This window comes from Merops nubicus, unplaced genomic scaffold, assembly GCF_000691845.1.
Source record: "Merops nubicus isolate BGI_N331 unplaced genomic scaffold, ASM69184v1 scaffold3486, whole genome shotgun sequence".
Taxonomy (NCBI): Eukaryota; Metazoa; Chordata; class Aves; order Coraciiformes; family Meropidae; genus Merops; species Merops nubicus.
In genome coordinates this window covers 20,824-43,116 of record NW_008615446.1, presented here as the reverse complement: position 1 = coordinate 43,116, position 22,293 = coordinate 20,824, and the positions used below count along the sequence as shown (strand labels likewise).

Genomic DNA, 22,293 nt, shown 5'->3' with positions numbered 1-22,293 from the left:
ATGAAAATTGAAGACATGCTATTAATGCGTCTGTAGTTGTTATTTAATGTTGATATCCATGAACACAATAAGGACTCAACCTTATCACTCAATCACAGTATCTGGTTAAGGAAAAATGAGATGGCTTTTATGGTGCAACTCAAAGACATTTTGCATCCTACATGTCCAGTGAGCATTTTGAGTCTGATCACATCCATTTTTATAATTTTACTGAAGCAAACACCTTACATTGTGCTGTAAGTGACCAACTGAAACGTAATAGCTCAGTCAATTAAGCTTATGGTGGTAATCCTTTGAACAATGTCTTCATGTTAGATGTCCTGTCAACTATTTTAGACTCAGCAGAGTGTTTGCCCTTTCTTGCTAAGTGTCAAGAGCTTTTTATAGACCACGATTGAATTACCCAATAATTAAGTCAATTGAAAAATGCTGATGTTTATCTTTTTATCTGTTACTTACAATGCAGTGTTGCTATGCAAATAGGAAAGTTCATGACTAAGAAAATAACTGTACTTAGTCAGCTATTAGTAACATGAGAAAGTATTTTTAAACCTAGGTGTAATTGTTTACATCTTTCCAGTGAAGTATTTCCATCTTTCAGACTTTACAAGGCAAGTTAAATTTGGGTTAAAGTATCTCCTTTCAGGTTTTAGAGCCAAACTGATTTTTTTTTTTTAATGTGTGGGAGAGAAGATACGTGATCCAAAGCACCACAGAGCAGAGATGCTCACCCTTCACATCTAGACACTTGAAACTAAATACTCCTTTGTTACCCATGGTGCCGAGCAGAGGGAAGTAACATGAGAAAGAAGCTTCCTGTTCTTTTGTAAATGGGTTTCCTTTTGAGTAAGCAGCACTGGCACTTGAAATTACCTGGAAGAAAATTTCTTCCCAAGGTGGCCACAACGGACTGGCCAAAGAGTGGGGCTGTAGCACCTTGGCTGCTCATCTCCTATTTACATCTCCATGAAGAAGAACACTTATCTAGCAGAAGAAGAACATTAAAGTTTGTCTTACTGTGCTCCATTATACTAACTGCTTAACAGATGTCTTATCATGACAATATCTACAGCTGAAAGTTTCATCCATTAGATTTACAAATCTTCACGCCATTCCCTTCTCAGAGTCAGGCTTGGAGAAACCAAAGTCATTCAGACAAAAATCTGGTCTGAATGACTTCTAAAGAAAAAGATAGTTGTTGTGTTATGTGAAATGTACCCTCTTTTTGCATAGAACAGTCAACCCAGACTTAGATAATGGACATAATCTGTATAGACCTGCTTGGTCTTATGTCAGGTAACTTGAAGCACTGTTTGAGGTTTAGTGAAGAATAATGATCTTGACACATCTGTTGACTAAAAAGCAGAAACTGTGACAGCTGCAGTGACTTCAAAGCACTTCCTCCATAAAACAGACATATTTGCGTCACCTCCTCTTCCCTTCTCTTCCAATGCTCTTGCATTAGAAGATCACAGACAGAACAGCTGTTACCAGTTAAGGCTTTCTCCATTTCTGCCAGTGGAGTGATATAATTGACCCCAACTCATGAAAATCAGAGAGCACCAGCAATGCAGAGCACAGTCACGAGAGTGTGTGCATTCACAGAGCCCCATGTGTGAGGAGAAGCAAAGAGGCAGCAGAATACTTTCCAGTGGAAGTTCGGAAGCACACATAAACACCATGAATTTGAAAAGTCTCTGGGAATGCAAAAAGCCCCCTGCAATACTGTGCTTGATGAAAATGTAGGGTTTTTTTTCTGAAACAAGCTGACTGTCAGGGAAGGGAAAACCAGAGTCAGAGCTGTGGCTTTTTCCATCAGCTGGATTTGTCCTGTACTGATGTCCAGGTGACAGTAGTTTAAACTCCTTGTCTCCTGTATTTTAAGTTAACATTCCCCTCAGAACAGACAAGAATTTTAAGGTTATCAAAGAACTATCAGCCATGCCTTATGGCACATGATTTTATATTTACTTTCTAAAAAATCTATGTAGACTTTAATTTGGATAGAGGCTTTTGAATTTTGAACAGAAACATATTTTAAGTATATAAAAGAAACATTAAATGCATCAAAAGGATCAAAATTTTTGTAGTGAGGTGTTTTAACTCCTTTATATACATTTACAATCCTACAAAAGCACTGTGTGATTTTCATTACATGAACTTTCTAAGCTTTGGGATGTGCTTTCTCTCCTAGATTTTTATAGATGTACAGATCTAAAAGGTACAATATAGACAAATGAAAGCTTAAAGAGGTTAGAAATATACACAGTACTGAGCCAAAGATGGGCCAAAACATTAGGTACTTTTTACAGATTTCACTAGTTTGATCTCTAAATTCAAGAACTACCCAAGACAATTTTGATACCTGTGCCAAACTAGAGATTCTAGAGATTCTCCTTGTAGCTTGGTACAGACACCCAAGCAGCTTAGAGCTGAGAATAAATATTTAAAGGATATCTAGCCTAAGTTAGGACTTCGGCCGTATCAGAGCAGCACCAGCCGCCAAATTAAATTAACATTTATACAGCATAGAATGCAAAAGCATACAATAGCATATGCAAATTATATAAATGATCCACAAAGCTGAACTCTGATGATATTATAGACTAAGTTTTTTATCAAATCCCTTTCTTAGGACTGCATTACAGTACTTAAACTGCAAAAATCTCCCTTTGATTCTATGATGCACTCTGGAGGTCAAATCCTAGTAAATACCAGAATGAAGCACTATTTTTGGTTATCATTAAAGGTCCTTCCTGTTGCCCCTTAGATTTGTATTTATCAAAAGTGGCACCTCCAGAGTATGGCAGTATGTCCTTACAGATGATTTCTCTCTGGTAGGCTGATCTGTCTCTGGAGAACAACTCCCTCTACCAAACAAGCATCAAGCCATGGGAATGGTATGCTCTTTGTGATCAGAAACAAATTGTCTCCAGTAATTGAGGAGCTTCAGGGAACAGGATTACTCTCCTCTCAATCCTTCTCTCCTACCAAAGAGGATTATTCATCTATGATCACTGGCACACTGCCTCTGAAAGAGCAAGGCTATCTATGGGAATATTTCAAATCTATTACCTCTTAGAATACATTTACATGCAAAATCCACCTCCTCATACTGAAAAGAAACAAAAGAGCTATTAATTTCCAGTCCTTACAGAGAGCAGCTCATCACCCATGAAGAAACATATACAGTTATCATATGTGAAGCTTCTATTACATTTCCAGTGATCATAACAGCAATGACTGATGGTAACCTTAAGCTCACAGTCTCAAACTGTTAGCAGATATCACTCGTACCTTGTACCCAAATGACCTTTATATTACTACATCACAACTGCTGTCCAGCTAGAGATGAAATTTAAGGTATCTTATTGTCAAAGTGAATAAAAATATGTATACACTGAGGTAAGCTTAAGTCCCTCACAGGAGAGAGCTTTCCAGCCAACAATAACATGGTAAAATAAAACAAGTAAAAGAAGTGGTATTTTTCCTCTCCTGCAGAATACTGCCATTTTAACTTAGCTCTACAAATGCTCTATTATTTACCGCAAACGCAGTGATTATAAAAGAAGACTTACTGTGCCAGATTTAAAATTACTGAAATGTCACATTATAAAGAAGCTATATTTAAAGACATATTAAGACTTGGTGTGTGAGTAATGCAACCTTTTAGAGTTTGGATAAATTTAATTCTCTATGCTATAATTTCCTCTAGCATTTCAAGATGAAGTCACAGAAAATGTATGTTTCTAAACCAAGGTTCTAAGCTATTCATTTAGCATGAATTTAAGAATACAATAGAAATTCTTCCCATGACTGCAATTCAGCAATTCCAGATCATGGTGAGAGGATTACTGATCTGAAAATACAGGTGTTACACAGAGCTATACTCGGAGCAAAAAAGGTCGTCTATGGACTACTGTTTCAGCACGTAAAATCAGGAACATCTAAGATGCTTTCATGTATCTTACTACCTATACTTGGGAAAGGAATGATCAGTTGAGAAACAGTCACACACTGCATTTCATAGGTGTAATAGAGCAGTAGCAAGGTTGCTTTATCTGTTCTAGTATAGATTCCAATAGATTTTCAGTGAGACAACCCAAAATACACAGTCCCAGCAAGAATGCACACAAAGCAGATGCCTCATATGATAAACAGCAGCTACTGGAGAATGAAGGGAAAACAAGCCTTGCTTTCCACGTGTCTAATCAAGTAGCTGCTTCATTTTAATGAAGACTAATGTCAATGGCACAACATTCAGAAATAATTAATGTCTGTGAAGCTTAGCCCTAATGGAAAGAAAGCTTTGACTTCGTAGGATCTTTGCAAAAGATATAAACAAGCTACTAATAAAAATAACAGCTACCTTCCCCGAAGGGTTCTACTAATCCTTCCCAAGTTTTATAATAGCTAGATGTCCCAGTCCAAACATTCTAGATTCAATTAAGGGCAGGGGAAAAAAATGTTTAAGAGGACCTACTGTTAACAGAATTACCAAAAATCACTCAAACTATGTAATTAAAGTGCTACAGCAGTAGAGGAAACTTGTATGCAAGCAATGCCTAATGCTGCACACGCTGATTTTCCTTATCACTGGATACTACAGAGATCTTTGCTAGTGGTAAGTAAGGGAAGTCAGAGGACTGGACATTTTAAGACATTTGGGAGCCAACAGCTATATCCTATCTGCCACAACAGAAGTTTACCCCCAAATCTATTTTGCTACCTTCCCTCCCCCCATCTCTCCCTCCCAATATAGGAACACAGGACTATCTCTCCATATAATACCAGAAAACAGAAAAAAGGAAAGAAAAAGTATAGTAAAGACTTTTATAAGACTGCATATAGCAGCATCAGCTGAATGTGAGAGACAAAACTGATGTTAAACTGGACATACTCAAAACATCTTTATACTGACCTATATGGGTTTGAGCCATAACATCAGCTAGTCTGTGTGCAGCACCACTGCCTCCACTCTGTGTCGAGGAGGAGGAAGTGGTCGACGTGGTAGAGCCATGGATTGCTTGACTGATCCAATGTTCCATGTTTATACTCCCCTGACTTGAGGTGGGAGTTCCCTGGGAATCGCCCTGTACGGAGCCTTCATCTTCTGAACCAGAAGAAGTATCTAGTAATTAAAAACAGCCTGTTAACTTGCAGTGCTTTTGGGTTTCCTTAACAGAAATAAGGCACGATCATATTACAAATCTAAAGATAGCTGCCATTAAGAAAAACTTCTGAAGGCAGGCAAACACAGTAAGGAAAATCTGTAATACTGGAAGGCCTGAAATGAAGTCAGTTGCTAACTGTGCACTGACAGAGCTTTCCAGCTCTAAGATCATGGCTTCTGCATGATTGTATAAAAGTAAGGCTAATAGAAGAGTCTTCATTTATAAAGCAGCTTGAGAATCTTCTGAAGATCTCCAGCTATGTATTAACAGTACAGAATACCCAAAATACTTTCCCAAGCCCACTTCACAAGGTCTGTGAAAACCTTTTCCAGCTGTAGAAATCCCACCCCTCAGTGAGCAGTGGAGTCAGAGCTGGATTCAGCAAGTGTGAGAATGCATGAGATGTGGAGTACTTTCCCAGTCTAGCAGGTAAAAGAACAGACAAATTTGAAAAGCAATGTCATGAATAACTGTAAATATAACATTCCATTATAGGGTTAGGGAATAAACTAGAAACTTGAAAAGAACTTTTGACTCACAGAAAATATGACAAGCTGGCCATGGTTAGGTCCTCATAGAACAAAAAGACCAATGCAAGTTGAGGTACCACCATGGGCAATGCAATCATGGAACTGCCCCTGTTGACTTTCCAACCATTCAGTTCATCTCTCCTCCTCAAATATACCTCAGTGTTATGCTCAGTGTGCTTCAAACGACATTTCCATTGCTCTGTGCCGGCAGGTTTTAGGTCACAGCAGCACAAAGAACCATTTCAAAAATGCTCATAAAATACACAGAGATGCTTACCTGGAGGTGTGTAGGCATCCATTGATGTTTGGACCACCAATGATCGTCGTTTTGAGGGCATGGGGACTGCCATTTTCCTTTCTTTGTGTTTAGCAAGGGCTGCCTGAACTGCTTCTGTGTGGACATCTGGAAGGAAAGAGAGATTTCAAGCTGGTGTTCGGGTGGAATCAAGCTGCTGGCTGGAGCAGCAGCGTGCCCGCTGTGCCGGCCGGGCCAGCAGTGCTGCCCCTGCAGCGACAGGCCAGGGGCGCACGGGACCGCAGGGGACCGCCCGCGTCCTCCTCGCTGTACAAAACCAAAGAGCACCTAGAGTGGAAAGTGCTGCGTGAGCAAACCAGCCCTCTGAGCTGTGCAGTACTCCCAGAACAGTGCTGCAGTATTTGAGGAGCAGGAACTCTGGCTCCCTAGCTCAAACCTCTTTAACCAAGAGCTGTTACTTCAGCAACCACGACTGTTTTCAGTGAAAGCACTGTCCATTAACATCATCTGGTTTTTAAAGGAATGAGGTTTACAATTTACACAGAAGTCACACAGCCTAAGTGAACAGGAACATTTGCTTGAAAGGTAAGAGGTATGTGAAATGTCACAACAGAAATGGCAGCAGGTCTCCCATTCCCAAATCCCCCTCCACTTGGCTTTATTTACAGAAAACAAGTATTAACGTAGGGCTGGCCTGAGGTAGAATGAGAAGAAAAAGCACCCTAAGCACAGGCCTGTAGTTTTACAGGCAGGTACTACACACAGCTCACACCAACCAGTTCCAAAAACACCCAACAGATCCCTTCCCCATGGGGACATCCCCACTGAAGAGCTTCTCTACCCTTCATGTTTATATATACTCATCTGCCTCCCCAAGCCTGAAAAAGGTCATTTATCATGTGAAAAGACACTGGTGACATGTTTTGATTAATTCTGTTTTGTGCAAGTCTTTTAATTACTACCATAATTATACGCTGAAATTGGTCTGTGTTAATTTGCTATCTTGTACTATTTGTCTGTATAGTTCTATGGGTTTGGGACAAGACTCACATGAAGAGACCCTACGCAAAACACATGGCAGCAAACAAAGGTCACTGTTGGTTAAAGAAGCTGCCACACACTGACCATCTGGGACACAACTGGATGCACATTAAATGTTGCCTTTTAACCAGATGCTGTAACCAGCCAGCTGTAGAAAATGCAGCAAGTTGTGTGCACTATTTAGCTGTTCCCATTTGTGAAGTAGAAGCAGGTTTAATCCAGTGATCCCACTTCTGCTGCTGCTGAATCTGAAGACCACACTTGTAGGCTGGTTTGGCAACAGCTCTGAACAGGCAATGTTCCCCAAGAAAAGCAACAGGAAAAGAGAAAAGTATACAAACTTATATTTAAAGAGCTGTTGGTTGGATCACATTAGTATAAGTAACTTGTTTTAAGTAACAACTGGGAAAGACCACTAGAAGCATCAGATGATACCCCTCGTTGACAAAGCCACAACGTCTAATTTTTAATAATAGTGTCGTTTCCTATCTTCTGTCAGGGTTTAAGCACCTCTCAGTGAAAAGACTGCAGGGAAGAGGAAGTCTAAGAAAAAGAACATGATCAGCTGCTTCTGTGAGTTTTTTCTCGCTTTTGTTTTAAATCATGAAGAGGTTGAGCATGTCAGCTAAAGTAAAGCAAGAAAAGTAAATAGCAAAGCTGGAAAAGCACACTCAAAAGATAGAAGAGCTGTGCTGCTGTCAGACCAAAATGGAGGAAGATTGCAATAATAACATCAAATCAGAAAACAATTTCTCTCCTGTTAACTCGCTATTTTAAAATAGAAGGTTTAAGGTCTTCTGTATAATTAAAATTTGATGAAAAGTTTATGTGGAAATTACAAGGATAAGAAAACAAACAATCTAAGTCTTTACCTAACAGCATATCCCCAAGATAAATTCCTACCTGCTCACTCTACTCCAATGATGATAACATATACAGGACTGAACATACTCACTAGTAGTTTGTGTTTCTTGTCCAACAAACGGGGCAAGTTCTTTGTTTTCTATCAAAGGATAGCAATTAGCTATCAAGCAGTAAAAAAATGAACTTCCTCCTAAAAAAAAAAAAGGCAAAAAACCAAACTCTACAGCATTTTTTGGAAGCTAATAAATTTTGCTGATCAAGACACAAAGAAATATTTGTATATTATTGTATTTAGGATTGTTTCTTACTATATTAGGAGGGAGACAAGGTCTAATTCAAATTCTTCAAAAGTTTTTTCAAGGAGGACAGCTGACAGAAGATCATTATTAAAATGCTTAATGACAGCTGGACACAATCATAACTGGTGAATTCTTTGATTTGTTTTTTGATGTAAGAAGAAACTCATCAGTTTAATTAAAAAGAACTCTGCAGGGCTTTGATGTTTAAATGAGTCCATGGGAGCCCAGGAATTAAATTGTTTTCTTAGTAACGCACGTGACTGATAAGTTTATTTGTAATGGGTGACTGTGGAATAAACCAAACTAGAAATTACTGAAAGAGGAAACCAACACAAAACCCCACAGGAAAGCAAGAACAATAGAAAAGATAAGAAACTCTGAATAAACAAGAGAGAAGCTGACTGGGGAGAAGAAACATGCACACCTGCTCCCAGCCCAGCCTGCAAGGTCAACTGTTCCAAAGGCATTACTCAGAGTACAGAGGCTACCCGAAAAAAACAGGACACATGTCCAGAAAAGGCTGAGGACAGACAGTCTAGAGATGGTCCAGGGACTATCAGCAAGATCTTACAAGGCATGGAAAAAAGGGCAGCAGAAACAGTCAAGCTTGGATAAAAAAGTCTTTTCACTATGTTCTCTCCCAGGAATAAAACTCTTGGCTAAATGAATTGCCTCTAAGCATATAATAAAAGGTTATGAATTAGGTAAAGCTTGAATAGCAGCTTATATAGTTTGCATGGTTTTCTTCTTTGAATGAAAGCCCATTGATGAGTTCTGAAAATGCTCTTTCACCTAGTTCGATAGTCTTCTATAGAGTTGGACTTATTAAGATAATTACAAGTATTCAAGCCATTCATACCTAGAGAGTTAGTCCCAAAGTATTCAGAAATCAGGGAAAGCCAGACTGGTACTTAAGAATTACACTTAAGAACAACTCATGGATTACAACATCCATCCTACATGTAGCCACAGCAAGACATAAACAGTAAGTAGGTTTGTTTCCACCAAATATCAGCTTCAGGTATACACTTTCCATATGCATACTTTGATTTTCCCTAGGTTTTAGCTTTACTTTTCTGATCTACAAGCCAACGTTGCTGATGTTTCACAAAGGAAGTTAACCAAAATACAACTAATTATCTCTTTTAATAGTTTTATGAAGCATGGATTTAAACAGAAACTGAAACATACATTCCTCACCAAAGAGTGACCCTGGCGAGTTGCTTCTCATCAATTTGAGCAAGAGTGTGGTAGATCTTTGACTTTATCTTGGTGAAAGATGGCTTATGATGTCCATTATATTGTATATGACCCATTCTCTCCTGCTGCCTGACCACAACCTGTCCCTAGCAGCTGCTGAAAAAATACAAGGAGACCCGTTACAGGAATTTATACAATAACAATAATAATTGCTCATTAAAGGAAGGAAATCACATTTATGATACACACTGGGACACTGAGGTAAGAAGACACCTTCAAGCTTGGGACAGGAAATTGCTTATCCCCCCTAAATCCCATGAGCACAAAGCATTTTGTATTCTCCACATACCACACAGAGCACTGGCAGAGAACATCACCCTCAAATTTCAAACTGTCTCTGGCTGAGTGATGCCCTTTGTATTGCAGGTCTGACAAAAGTTTCTGAACTGTCTTCTCAACCTAATCTGGGACACTCAAGCTAACTGAATTAATCACATTGTGATTGAGTATTGTTTTAAAGCACAGATTTCTTATTAAATTTTCCTGAAAAAAATCATTCACATATCAAGATTTTGTCTAGAAATGCCATACAGGAACTTTCATTAATAATAATAAAAAAATATTTCAACAAACCTCCTGTGTCTCCTCTCTTCTCTTATAGTGTGGCATGCTATAAACTCTCACATCCTATAAACTTCTGAGAGAGTTTCAAACACAGATATACCTTGATGGAGTTGCACTAAAGCCTTCTGAAAAAGTCCCACATCTAAGTGCAAAGAAAATGCTTCTAGGAGAAAAGTTCTTTCAAGTCTGTGACCGCTCTAACTACACTGCTACAGCTGATAAAACTGCTCTAGGTTCTGACCCTTTCAGAGCACCTCTACAGGTGCTACAAAATCTTTATACTCTTCCCATCTGGCTTTTCCACAAGCAGGTCATAACAGAAAACCTAGAACATAGATTTAGCTCCAGCTCTACCTAGAGGAGTAGGAACCAATGTACAGTTCCTTATCTGTTATTGTCCCCCACTGTTTTAAGTTAGCCAGCCATATGTTGAATCCAATTAGTGAGTCTTTACTAAATGAATGAGTAAATGGGAAGGAGTAAAGCAACATGACCAGAAAAGGTAATTGCTTAACTTGTGTTCTTGCAGTCAACCTGGTGTTCTGTATTCAACCTGACACGTATTTGCTACTGGCTGCCTAATAATACCTAGCAATCTTCAAACAAAACAGCTTTTCCCATCTTTTCTGTTGTGTTCAAGCATTTTTATTTATTCTCTCCCTTTACTTCTATGAAAGGATGAAGGAGACAAACATACTTCTGGGAACACCCAATGAAATACAAAGGAAGTGGAACTGTGAAAACAAGCATGTGGGAGAGAGAAAGTTTCCCTTCAAAGAGCTAACTATGTACTAAAAAGACAAGAGGCCTCAAAACAAACAGCAGAGAAACTGAAGCTGGAGTAGAGAATGAAGGTCCCTAAGCTCGGACTCCCAGAGCAATGACCCATGGCTGTGGGCATTGCGATCCAAAATCAGAAACTCTCATCTATTGTATATGGAGGTAGATTCCTCATTCCAGCAGCAGCTTTCCCAGGAGCTGCTCTGCTTAGGGCAGTCACTCTTTTCATCTGGTTTATCTGATAACTTGGCACAATGTGTGCTCCTTGTTTCACTGAAAAGGCTTAGGGAAAAAACCCAACCCAGTAACGTGCATTACTACGCAGCACCAGCTTGGTATCAGCACAGAGTTCTCCATGGTCTTTCCCAGCTTTAGTCCTCCGTGAGACCTAACGGCTGCACGCCCAACACATCAGTGCACGGACTGCCCGTGGGCAAGGGAGCGAAGCCCATCTCCTGGGGCACACTGGCACGCTGCCCGTGCTGCCAGGCTCTTCCAATCTGATCCCACTGGCACAACAAAGCAGTGGGAGCTCGCAGAGCTGATGGCTGGCACACAGCCACGCTGGAGGGACCAGCCTGTGCTCAGACCCTTCATCTCTAACGCAGGGCAGCGTCAGAGGGTGCAACGTTCTCCCCAGGGGAAAGGGGGTGACACGAGGCGTTAGGGAGTTAACGGCACCAACTGCTGAGAGGTGGGCAGAGTTCAGAGAATAATACACAGAAATATAAACACACAGATGGCTCATACTGCTTAGCCTTTTTCCACAGTGTTCTTTAACCATTTATTCCCTACATTTTTGATGACCTGCAGTATAATCTGGGGGTGGGGGACGCATCTTGACAATTTTTTTTTTACTCAGTAGTTGGGTTAACACACAGGAAGAGAGCCTGGTGAGGAGCTTTAATCTGGTTTGTATTGGCTCTGGGATAGGTTCTCCTTCACTTTTTCTGAAATCTTTCCTGTAGAACATAGTTTCCTCCTTGAACAAATGTGTATTTATGATAGCTGGTGAGCTCCCTCTGTGTCAAGCTGTCCTCTCCTACCTATTACATTGGGGAGGGCAGTACATATGATCCTTCTAGGCCCAGATGAGCTCCAAAAGCAAATCAGGCTTCCTTTCCTGAAGCAAGAAAGGAACTGTTGTGCGATGAAGGTCAGCCATTGCCTGGTCCATGTATGGAGCCATGCTGCAGTATTTCACGTTTCTCTACAGCTGCTAGAAGAGCACTCTTCCTGAAGTGTGCATCCTTGTTTGGCACAGAGCATAATCCTCACCTGCCCTTCTCCTTAGATCCCACAAACAGGGATGCCCAATTCCTTACTTGAGCCAGATACAGTGTCCTTAAAAGCTCTGAACAGCAACTGTGACATTTGAAATATGCTGCATATTCCTAGTCCTCCCACAAACTTTTGCAGCTTTTAGCTGGAGAATGAGTTTGCTCCTTTTTCTTCAAACCTTTTTTTAAAAAACAAAAAGCTATTCAACAAATTACAGTTGCATTCTTCCTGGAAGTGGAGGAAATTTTTGTTAAACTTTTTTTCCTATATGAGTTAACACAGCTAAGCAGCTTTCTTTATTCATTATTGGCTGCATTTGCTCCACAGGCATGTCAAAGACTCAACATACTGTAGGTAAAGAGTTACCTCCTCATGGATCAGGGATCTGGGTGTTAGTTCTGTGTGGATCATGAAACAGGGCACTCCTCCCATTGTAAGCATCGGCTGCATTAAGAATTTCCACATGGTAAAACTGTTCCTCACATTCGCTGCAGAAAATGCCTCAGCACAAAATAAGAAAATAGCATCTTCTTTTGCACTTAAATCAGGTCTTGCAGTTGTGTGTCAAGTAGTTCTCTTGCACCTAATTTATCACACAATCTTGTTTCTTTTCAAGACAATAAATAAGACTCTCAGTAGATGGGAGTCGTGCATTGCAGAAGTCAGTTTTTACCTATGTTTCAGAAAAAATCTATTACCTCTGCTGTTTTAGCTAACTGCTGTTACCCAGTAATTATAAAGCCTTGATAACCAATCACCAGCTGTTTAAGAAACACAAATATGGAAAAACAAGCTGTTGTCTAATTTTGGTGTACAGATGCAGAATTATCTAACAGTCCCCACCATCCTCTACAGCCTGGTTTTTCAGTTCTGAAGTAGTGGTACTTCCATCCTTCCCTTGCAGAGACTTATCCCTAAAAGAATAAAACTGCTGGGAGACATACCCAGATGTGATCTGGATTCATCCCTTTCATCTGTTTATTCCTTTTGCCTCATGTAATTCCTCTCCCTCGAGCTATTTCTGTCTTTTTTTGATTTAGCCTTTGGAAGCAATCTTTCTTCCTTTGCTTGAACAGCCAATTCCTGGTAACATGATGATACAAATGGGCCCAAAGAGTCTGAAAAGGTTTAGTATCCTTGCTTTGTGGGACAGTCCACAAACACAACTGACTCACTTGCAGAATGGCAGATTATTAAGATCAGGAAGGATGATATTCTGCACTAATTACTTTAGAATGCCAAAGGATTTTTATGAGGAGGTTATGTATGTACATATAATACATATTTATGTCTTATTTATATTGCAGTAGAGGATCAGCCCTGAAGTCAGACACTTAACAAATAATTAAAACCACAAATGAGTTTCTGTCTCAGGGAAGCCAGTATCTGGGGTGGCATCAGGGAAAACAGTTGGAAGAAAGGGCAGAGAGAGGCAGGAGGCAATGGCAGCAGGGGCAGTTATTGCTGCATCAACACAGTACAATGGAACAATCCCATCAGCTCCTGAGTTATTACAGGGAAGCAACTAATACTATGGGAAAACAGCCTCCCCAAGGCCACCAGTACCATCAAAGGTGAGTTTTGACTGAAAATGCCAGATAAGGCAATGCTAAGTATAGCAATAGCATTGTCTGTAATTATACAGAGGAAAGGCTGGCAATTGCTGCCTTACAGGAAACTAGTATTTGAAAGCGTGAAAGTCTCTTATGAGTTTAATCAGACCTTTGTTGTAGCTACCATGGAAACGAAGGATATACTGAGAATTCATTTCCTAATACATGGCCTGTAAATACTCTGAGTAGAGATAATTTGGTAGCTACATCTATAGGAAATGCAATCAGGACGTACTAAATAGGGTGAGACACAGTAAATGTGGTATCATCAGAACAGATTACAGTTAGGCTTTGTTTTTTGATTGTCCTGGGCTGACAGCACTGCCTTATTTTCAGGCAGATATAGGGCAAGTGATTTATAAAAATTGCTGTGTTCTCCCAACACAGATCAGTCCTTGGAAAATCATCTCACCCCTGGGAACCAAAAAGTAAATGAGTCCATATAATAATGGATCTTTGCGGTGGGTGATGCTATAATGAAACAGCCTCAGAATCTTTCACAGCCTCTCTGGGTATTCAGAGAGGGAAGCACACAGCCTGAACAGTGTGACACCTGATTTCTCTCCAGTTGCAAGCAGGTGTGCTATTAATTCTGAAATATGGCCTTTGCAACCACCACAGCGAACACCCCACTGAAGGCAAGAACATCTGCTCTAAGGCAACACTCATTTCCAGGAGGGCTGTGGAGGTTACTAACAGAAATCAACTGTTGCTTGCATTTCAAAAACAAATTGGGACGTTTAAACCACATATACTGGGCCTCTGGTCTTTTTGGGAACTGGGGATACATGGACACGCAAAGGAAAGTTCTGCTGACTTTTCATGAACCTGGGGCCAAATTTTGTTGACCTGCATGATTTGGTTAATAAAAAGTCAGCATTTTAGAAAACATTTGCAACCCCATGAACGTGCCACCACCAAAAAAAAGGCTTGGCTTTTTTAGGATGCTGCAGTGAACAAACTCCACTGCTAAAAAAAATAAATCACTTTGTGCACTCCACAAAGGGCTGGCTGGGCTGTGCCATTACTCAGTCACTGCTGAGTATGTCCTGGGCATCTTCTGTTCACCTCCTGGTGCACACATGCAGAAGCTGGATGTGTTACGTTCTCGTGCGCTCAGAAAATTTTACTGTGAGGAAGAAAAGCATGGCTGTCATCTCCCACTTTGGAAGGCAGTGGCAATCATTCATTATTCTGGGTGGAAGGAAGGTAGAAGCTGGACATGCAGTTGGGAAAGCTGTATGGGCAGGCTGTGAAACACAGAGGTTATGTGATGGAAACAGAGGATACCATGCAGAACACTGAACTCTTTGTAACTCCACTGCTACTCTTCCTGAAGGTATTGGTTTTAAAATGGTTTTCTCTAAACTCTTGAGATTTGAAACACCTCTCCTAACAAAGAAAGGCTGAGAGAGTCGGGGTTGTTCAGCCTAGAGAAACCTCCAAGGAGACCTTGTTGTGGCCTTTCAGCACTTAGAGTGGGCCTATAAGACAGACAAGGACAATCTTTTCAGTAGGATCTATTGTGACAGGACAATGAGTAATGGTCTTAAACTAAAGGAGGGTAGATTTAGACTAGATACAAGGAATAATTACAGTGATGGTGGTGAAACACTGGTATAGGTTGCCCAGACAATTGGTAGATGACCTGTCCCTGGAAGAGTTCAAGGCCAGGTTCTGAGCAACCTGACTTTAGTTAAAGGTGTCCCTGCCCATGGAGAGATCACCACTCCAACCCAAAACATTCTACGATTCTATTCAATCTAAAACTATACTAACTCTACTCATAAGTGAAATAAAAAACTAACAGGCATGCCTCCCACTAATAATTTTCATTCCTCCATTTATTTATTATTGCATTTGTAATGCAATCTGGAAGTCAGTTTCGCATAGTGACTTCATCTCTGGCCCCCTTATTATGTGATATGAAGTAAATCAACTTTCTATCTGTTTCTCTCTGGAGATCCATGAGTAATTTTCCTCAAGAATTCTGCAATAATCCTTACAAACTTTTCTCCTGGGTCAAAAGCAAGGATGTGATCATATAAATTACTTCTCTGCAGAAGTTCTTCTTCAGCCTCGTTTTTGCCCTGACTGAGTTGTAGCTTGAAATTAAGTTTCCAAGTAAGCTAACTCAAAGAGAAGATTAATTAATTTTTCAATAAATGTGTCTACAGCCAGGTTAATTAATTCAGATTAACTTTTCCAAGTAACACTCACTCATCTGAAGGGTTAATAAATTATTTGCTTTATGATAAGCCACCTTAATATCTACACAGAGTCCCATCTTGATATATATATAGCACAGTCATCATATTTTTCTTTCTCCTTATTCTTTGGAGACATGTAAAATGATAAGGGTTCAATAAAAACGACCCCTTAAATCTTCCACTTCTATCCTTTCCTCTACCATACACCACAACTCTTATATTCTCATAGCACAATTCTTTTTTGTCACTTCTGACAAGCCTGCACAGTGAGATCTTGAATGTCCTTTCAAAGATCCAAAATATAAACTACACATATATTTTAAAATCACCCTGAGGTAAGCTGTAAACACCTAAAATGTCAGCAACCTTTGTTATGCTTCATACACACATTTACCTCATAGTAAATGAGAACAAGGACGTGGTAAGGCATGTACTGAACCTTCTACAGCAGAGCAGCTCAGCTACCCAGAGTCTGGTGCCAAGTTCTCCTCTAGGATTTGGGCCTATAGGGGATGTTCTTTCATTGCTGGCTCCCTTACTTCAAATGTCCCTCAAAACTAGCTTGGGATGATTTATTTTGTAGTTTAATGATTTCATGCTCCGTATAAGCTGTTTAGCTTTTTCCCTATTGAACCATAGTGTGGGAAGGTGGCTCAAGAATTTGAGCCAGGGGAGTTGTAGTTAGGATGCATTTGTTTTGGCAGTCTCTCCAAAAATCTCCTATATTAAGATGTCTTTTAAAAAAAGTGCTGAGTGCACTTGGAAAACGAGCTGTTCTCTGAAGTGGTGGGACCTCTAGGGCAGGAGTTGGCAGCCCTCCAGGAATGGTGTAGGAGACTAGATTTTTTTCTTTCTCGTCTTCAGAAGTTAAACTTACGAGGAAAAGAAATCACCAAGAGTGAGTGGGAGAAGGGAGATACTCCCTGCCAGGAGTCCAGGTACCACAACCACCTTACCAGCAGTAGTCTTCCTCCATGCTAGCAGCTGAGAGATGCTGATTGCACATACAGTATTTCTCAAAACACTCTATTGCTCAGCTCTCAGCTCTATGCTCATCCACTGCTGTGCCTTTTAAAATCTGTCCCCATAGTTGATGTAGCACATGTGCTCTCATTTGCTGGTCTCTCCTCCAGGACACCATGAATCCTTAAGACACAGAGGTAGTGCAATTTCACTTATGCTATTACATCCCATATAATTTCTGACATCTGGAAAACTCAGTTTCTAGAGCTCACTGGTCTCATTTTTCTTAAGCATTACACTTGCTCCAGGCAATGCAGAACACTGGTCATCTTCAAGGTCTCTTAAAGATCTCATGAGAAACAAGGGACTTAATAAACCTGGCCCAATCCATCTGTCATATCCTCATCTCATCAGAGGAGAATTCTACAGCAGAAATCATAGAGCAAAGAGCTGCTATCTCATTCCTAACACTTGCATACGCATTTGAACATATTACACCACATTCCCAATCATTTAATCTTCATTTAGTTTTTAAATGTTATGTGTACTTTTTGTATGTTTACTGTGGAAACAGCAAAAGCCAGGTCCTGGCACATAAGGTGCTCTAACTTTCAGCACTGGGATGCAGAACTTAAGCTTTTTGTTATGGCACAGTCTATGGGCCACAGTGGTGTCTCTTTGCAAAACGAAGCTGGGAAGGACCTGAGGTTTTGTTTCTCCATGTGCTGAAGGCCCAGCTGAGGGAGGATAACACCCCTGCTCTCTGGGGAGGCGCTGAAGGTCTCTGAGGGAGAGTTTCTCTCTGAACCCTGCAGGCCCTGACTGGGTAAGAAGTGCACAACTAGGGGAGATTTGTCGTGATCAAGAGAACAGTTTCTGGTCAGGTGGACCTGCCCAGTTCACCCACGGTGTAGCTCATCAGGAACTGCCACAGCAGCAGATGCTGCCGTACTGTGCTGCAGCCTTTATGTGGCAGTAGAGCCCAGCGCTGCAGGCCACAAAGGGCCAAACCCCAGTTTACTTCAAGGCTACACTGTGGAGAGGTTACAGATCACCATTTTAACCTCCGAATCAGTAAGACTGCTCTTCCAAAAGGAAGACAGCCTATATGATGGCATTGTAAGTAATGGTGGTGGAAGCTTCAAGTCCTTCTATGAAGGATTTCAATGTTAGCAGGCACAGAATGTGGTCCGTGCTAACCAGGGAGCAAACAGGTCCCTAGTGACTAAGTGGAAGATATGTAGAGCCAACATCCTCAAAAAATCTCAGTATTTAACTGAGTTAGTTCATTTAGACAGTATAATAAGACTGTGAAAGCTAAACCAGGCAAGTTACCTACTTGTTTACAATATAAATCCTATCTTCTTATCTCAAAACACCATACCAAATCTATAAATTTGCAGCTTCCAAAAGTACCTGAAAAATCTACTTTCTGAACTGCAGTAAGGAGACAAAGCTCTATGTCCAACTGGAGCCAATCTACATGATTATTACTAACTTCATACTCAAATCTGTGCCTGATTTTGCAGACATGTCACTTGAGTCATATCAAGCCAGATGCTGACATCTGTTCTGCATGCAGGCAGAAGTGTAAACCTTTGACTAAGTTTCCTTGCCTGAAAAGCTACAGGACAGAAAAGCCTCTGAGCAAAAGTTTCCTACAGCAACATTTGGCTTCAGCATCAGCTTGAGCCCCCAGATAACATTATAGTACAGTCTAAGGAATGGCAGCTGCTAAGAGGAAAATATTGTTGCCATGTACATTTGGCAACCCTTTCCAAATAGTAAGTGAGTAAATATTAAGAGATTTTCTTATATTCAGTGCTAAATAAATAAAAAATGCTTTTGAATTAACAGGAACATAGAATCGTAAAATTGTTTTGGTTGGAAGAGGCCTTTAAGATCATCAAGTTCAAGAGTTAACCCGGCACTGCCAAGTCCATAACTAAACCATGTCACTAAGCACCACATCTACACGTCTTTTAAAAACCTTCACAGATGGTGATTCCACCAGGTCCTTGTGCAGCCTGTCCTTGACAACCCTTTTCGGGAATAATTTTTTCTTAATACCCAACCTAAACCTCCCCTGGCACAACTTGAGGCCATTCCCTCTCGTCCTGTCGCTTGTTACTTGGGAGAAGAGACTGACCTCCACCTGACTACAGCCTCTTCTCAGGTAGTTGTAGAGAGTGAGAAGGTCTCCCCTAATCCTCCTCTTCTCCAGGATAAACAACCCAAGTTCCTTCACCTGCTCCTCACAAGGCTTGTTCTTTAAACCCTTCACCAACTTCACTGCTCTTCTCTGGACATGCTCCAGAACCTCAATGTCCTTCTTGTAGTGAGGTGCCCAAAACTGAACCCAATGTTCGAGGTGTGGCTCCACCAGTGCTGAGTACAGGTGGACAATCATTTCCCTAGTCCTGCTGGACACATTATTTTTAATACAGGCCAGGATGCCATTGGCCTTCTTGGCCACCTGGGCACACTGCTGGCTCACATTCAGCTGGCTGTTGACCAACACTCCCAGGTCCTTTTCCACCAGGCAGCTTTCCAACTACTCATCCCCAAGCCTGCAGCATTGTACAGGGTTGTCATGACCCAAGTGCAGGACCCGGCACTAGGTCAGCTAAACTATCAGCCACATTTGTACAAAGTAGATAATATAGCTTAACCCTCTGCTGATTCAGTGACTACACTAAGCATTACCTATTTCTTTAGATATCTGAAAAATTATCAAAGAAGCTGACATTTTGAAACATAATGATTTCAGGGTAACTTCCTGTATAAAAGAAGACAACAGGAAATTTTAAATCTTTTTTATTTTAAAGAATTATACTAAAATCCCAGTGTAGACTGAATTCTAAAATCAAACTGTCTTAAACCACAAAATACACTAGGAAAAAAGTAGCTTCTATAAACTCAGAGTCAATTTTATTTAGAATATAAAAATCATAGAAATCAGGTTTTCAAAATTATAGTGCTGAAAAATTCTCTTACAACATTAATGAAATAATAATAATGATAAAAAAGACTGAAGTGAGAAAATAGGTAGGGATTTAAAATGTCAGTCTGACACTTTCCATAATAAAAGAGCATACGTTGAAGGTGATATTAGTGGCAGCAATGATTTTGACTCTCCAAAGAGAGTCCATTTAATAGTCTTCCCTGACATCTAAACTTATCTAATAAGCAAAGGCATGGAAGGAGTTAGATGACATTCAGGATGTTAGACTTCCAGTTAGGAAAACCTTATCAAGATGAGACAGAAAAGGACTTTGATCAGAGCTGGCGTAGAGGATTTCTTTGCAGATTTTAATTGAAATAAATGGCACAAAAATACTAAGGAAGAAAAATGTTTTCCTACAAGTAAATTACTTACTGGTTCAAGACTCGAGAATCATTTTGTTTTGGGCTTCTTCCAAGATGTGCCAGATACAACAACAAGCACCGAAGCCAGGTAACATCTAGGATCTAATATTCACAAGATGATCAAAGCAGAGATGTTTAAGTATTAAGCAGAGCAGATCAAGAAGCAAAACAAAGGCTTCTACCTGAAGCAGACCTGAACCTGAAGACATGATAACCAGTAACAAATCTGACTTGCAAGTTTGTAACCTGCAGCAATAGCATGAAAGACAGAAAGAGATTTCTGATATCACAGGGACATGGTAGAGGAGGGGAGACCAAAATTTAGGATCAGAACATTGCACTGTATTTTAGTAAAGCTCCTCTGAAACTGAATTTGAAGAAGATGATTTGATAACTTTTCCAAACTGAAACAGAAGGTTACATTTGCCTTCATTGACATTTGTTACATACAGTTTTCTTCTGTGTGAGTGAAGATGAAATAGCTGTGCAAATTAATTTGCTGGAGAGCTCGGTGATTTGGTGGGGAGTCATGCTACACTGCAATCAAGGTAGGAATTCAAAGCCCTGCCATAGGACCCCCAAATACTGTCAAGCTTCCCAGTTTTAACACCAAGAATGTTTTCAGAGCAGCAATAGAGATCTGAATTTATAGCATAGTCCTGACTCTCCTAAGATGAGGCTGCTGCACTAATAACAAGTTTCTTGGCAGTGCTGGGTTAACAGTTGGATCAAATCTTAAAGGTCTTTTCCAACCTAAATGATTCTGTGATTCTAACACTTCTGCCCATTCCTAAGGCAGGACCTTACTTCCCAGGTCAGTGAACAAAGGCCTTTCTTTTAAGGCAGCAGGCAGTCCCTGAAACCAAGCAGCAGCAACACAAACTGACAGCGCTCCTGAAGTATCAGGAGAGGCACAGAGGGAAGATGTCCATGGCATCTCCTTTTGTCCATCCCCAAGCTGACTCAACATCTTAGTTTACAAATGACAAGGACAGCTCAAGCAGGTGACTGTCAACACAAAGTCAAAGACACATGTTTGTGACAGAACTGCTCTAGAGAGTCACAGCTTGGACATTTTAGGACTATGGGCTGCACACTGACAACTGGACAATTTCAGGAATTTTTACCTGTTTAAGAACACTAAGTAGAAAACAAATTATTTTTAGTGTAATGTGGGGGAAACTTCTTGGAGTTTACAGGAATTACTATGCAGATCATACAACTATTATTCAAAGATATCCTGACAGCAACTGCAGTGTCAATTCAAGGCTTCTGAGGGGAGAGTTTTTCAAATTCATTAGAATGCTCTAGACATACATGAACTTTCTCTGCCAACATTTATCATCCCATTTTCCTTTAAACAGGACTGGCAAACCCTTTGACTAACAGAATGAACCAGAGATACGTTACAGAAGGTTTAATAAGGAGTTCTTTATAATTTTCCAGTAGTGTCAGCACAATGAGCCTGTCTGCATGCAGCAAGATGCCCCTCTCACACACGGTGCAGATCTTCCACAGCTGGCTCCTCTGTGCTCTCCACAGCCACCAGTCACTGGCTCCTGACTCTCAGCTCACAAAGGCCTCTCTCCCACTCTCTGTCTCTCTGTTGGTGGGTGCTGCTGTCTATAGCTCCCTTATTCTGCAGCTGTGAGAGGCAGCAGCAGCCAGACCAGCCCGTGGCCTCTGGCTCTCACCCAAGAAGGGTGCTTACACTGCAGCCGTTGAACCAAGAGCTGAGCACAACACCCTTCACCCAGCTATGGCACAGTATGTGCAGTTTATGCCTTCAAAGGTAAGAGTAAAGAAGTTTTGGAGCTTACTTTTCCTTTCAGTATAAACCAATCACTTCCTTTGCTTCATGTTATATCTGGAGCAGCACTGTAAAAAGACTTGGACCCCATTCATTTGGAAATGAGATTTTACCCTTTTGTTCAGCTCTGAAATTAATTTTATCTTTCCTTAATCACTGTTCCTACTTAGGGTCTAATAATGTTCCCAACTTGTTATACTTCAAATTAAATATTTTTCTTATGGTATTCACCAAACATCAGTAGAATAAAGTCCAGCTATGCCACAGAACCACAGACCG

At 40.5% G+C, this 22,293-nt stretch overlaps 1 protein-coding gene across 1 annotated transcript in view; it reads right to left on the bottom strand.

Annotated features, from left to right (window-relative positions):
• Nucleotides 1-22,293, bottom strand: part of LOC103775063 (disco-interacting protein 2 homolog C) — a gene marked incomplete at its 3' end in the record, with an annotated part of 96,068 nt that overhangs the window by 62,177 nt on the left and 11,598 nt on the right. Inside the window, exons 3-4 of the mRNA XM_008942506.1 lie at nt 5,982-6,107; nt 4,922-5,131 (exon numbers count right to left, since the gene is read on the bottom strand). Of these exons, the coding sequence (XP_008940754.1) occupies nt 4,922-5,131; nt 5,982-6,107 (336 nt within the window). The remainder of the gene's footprint in view (nt 1-4,921; nt 5,132-5,981; nt 6,108-22,293) is intronic.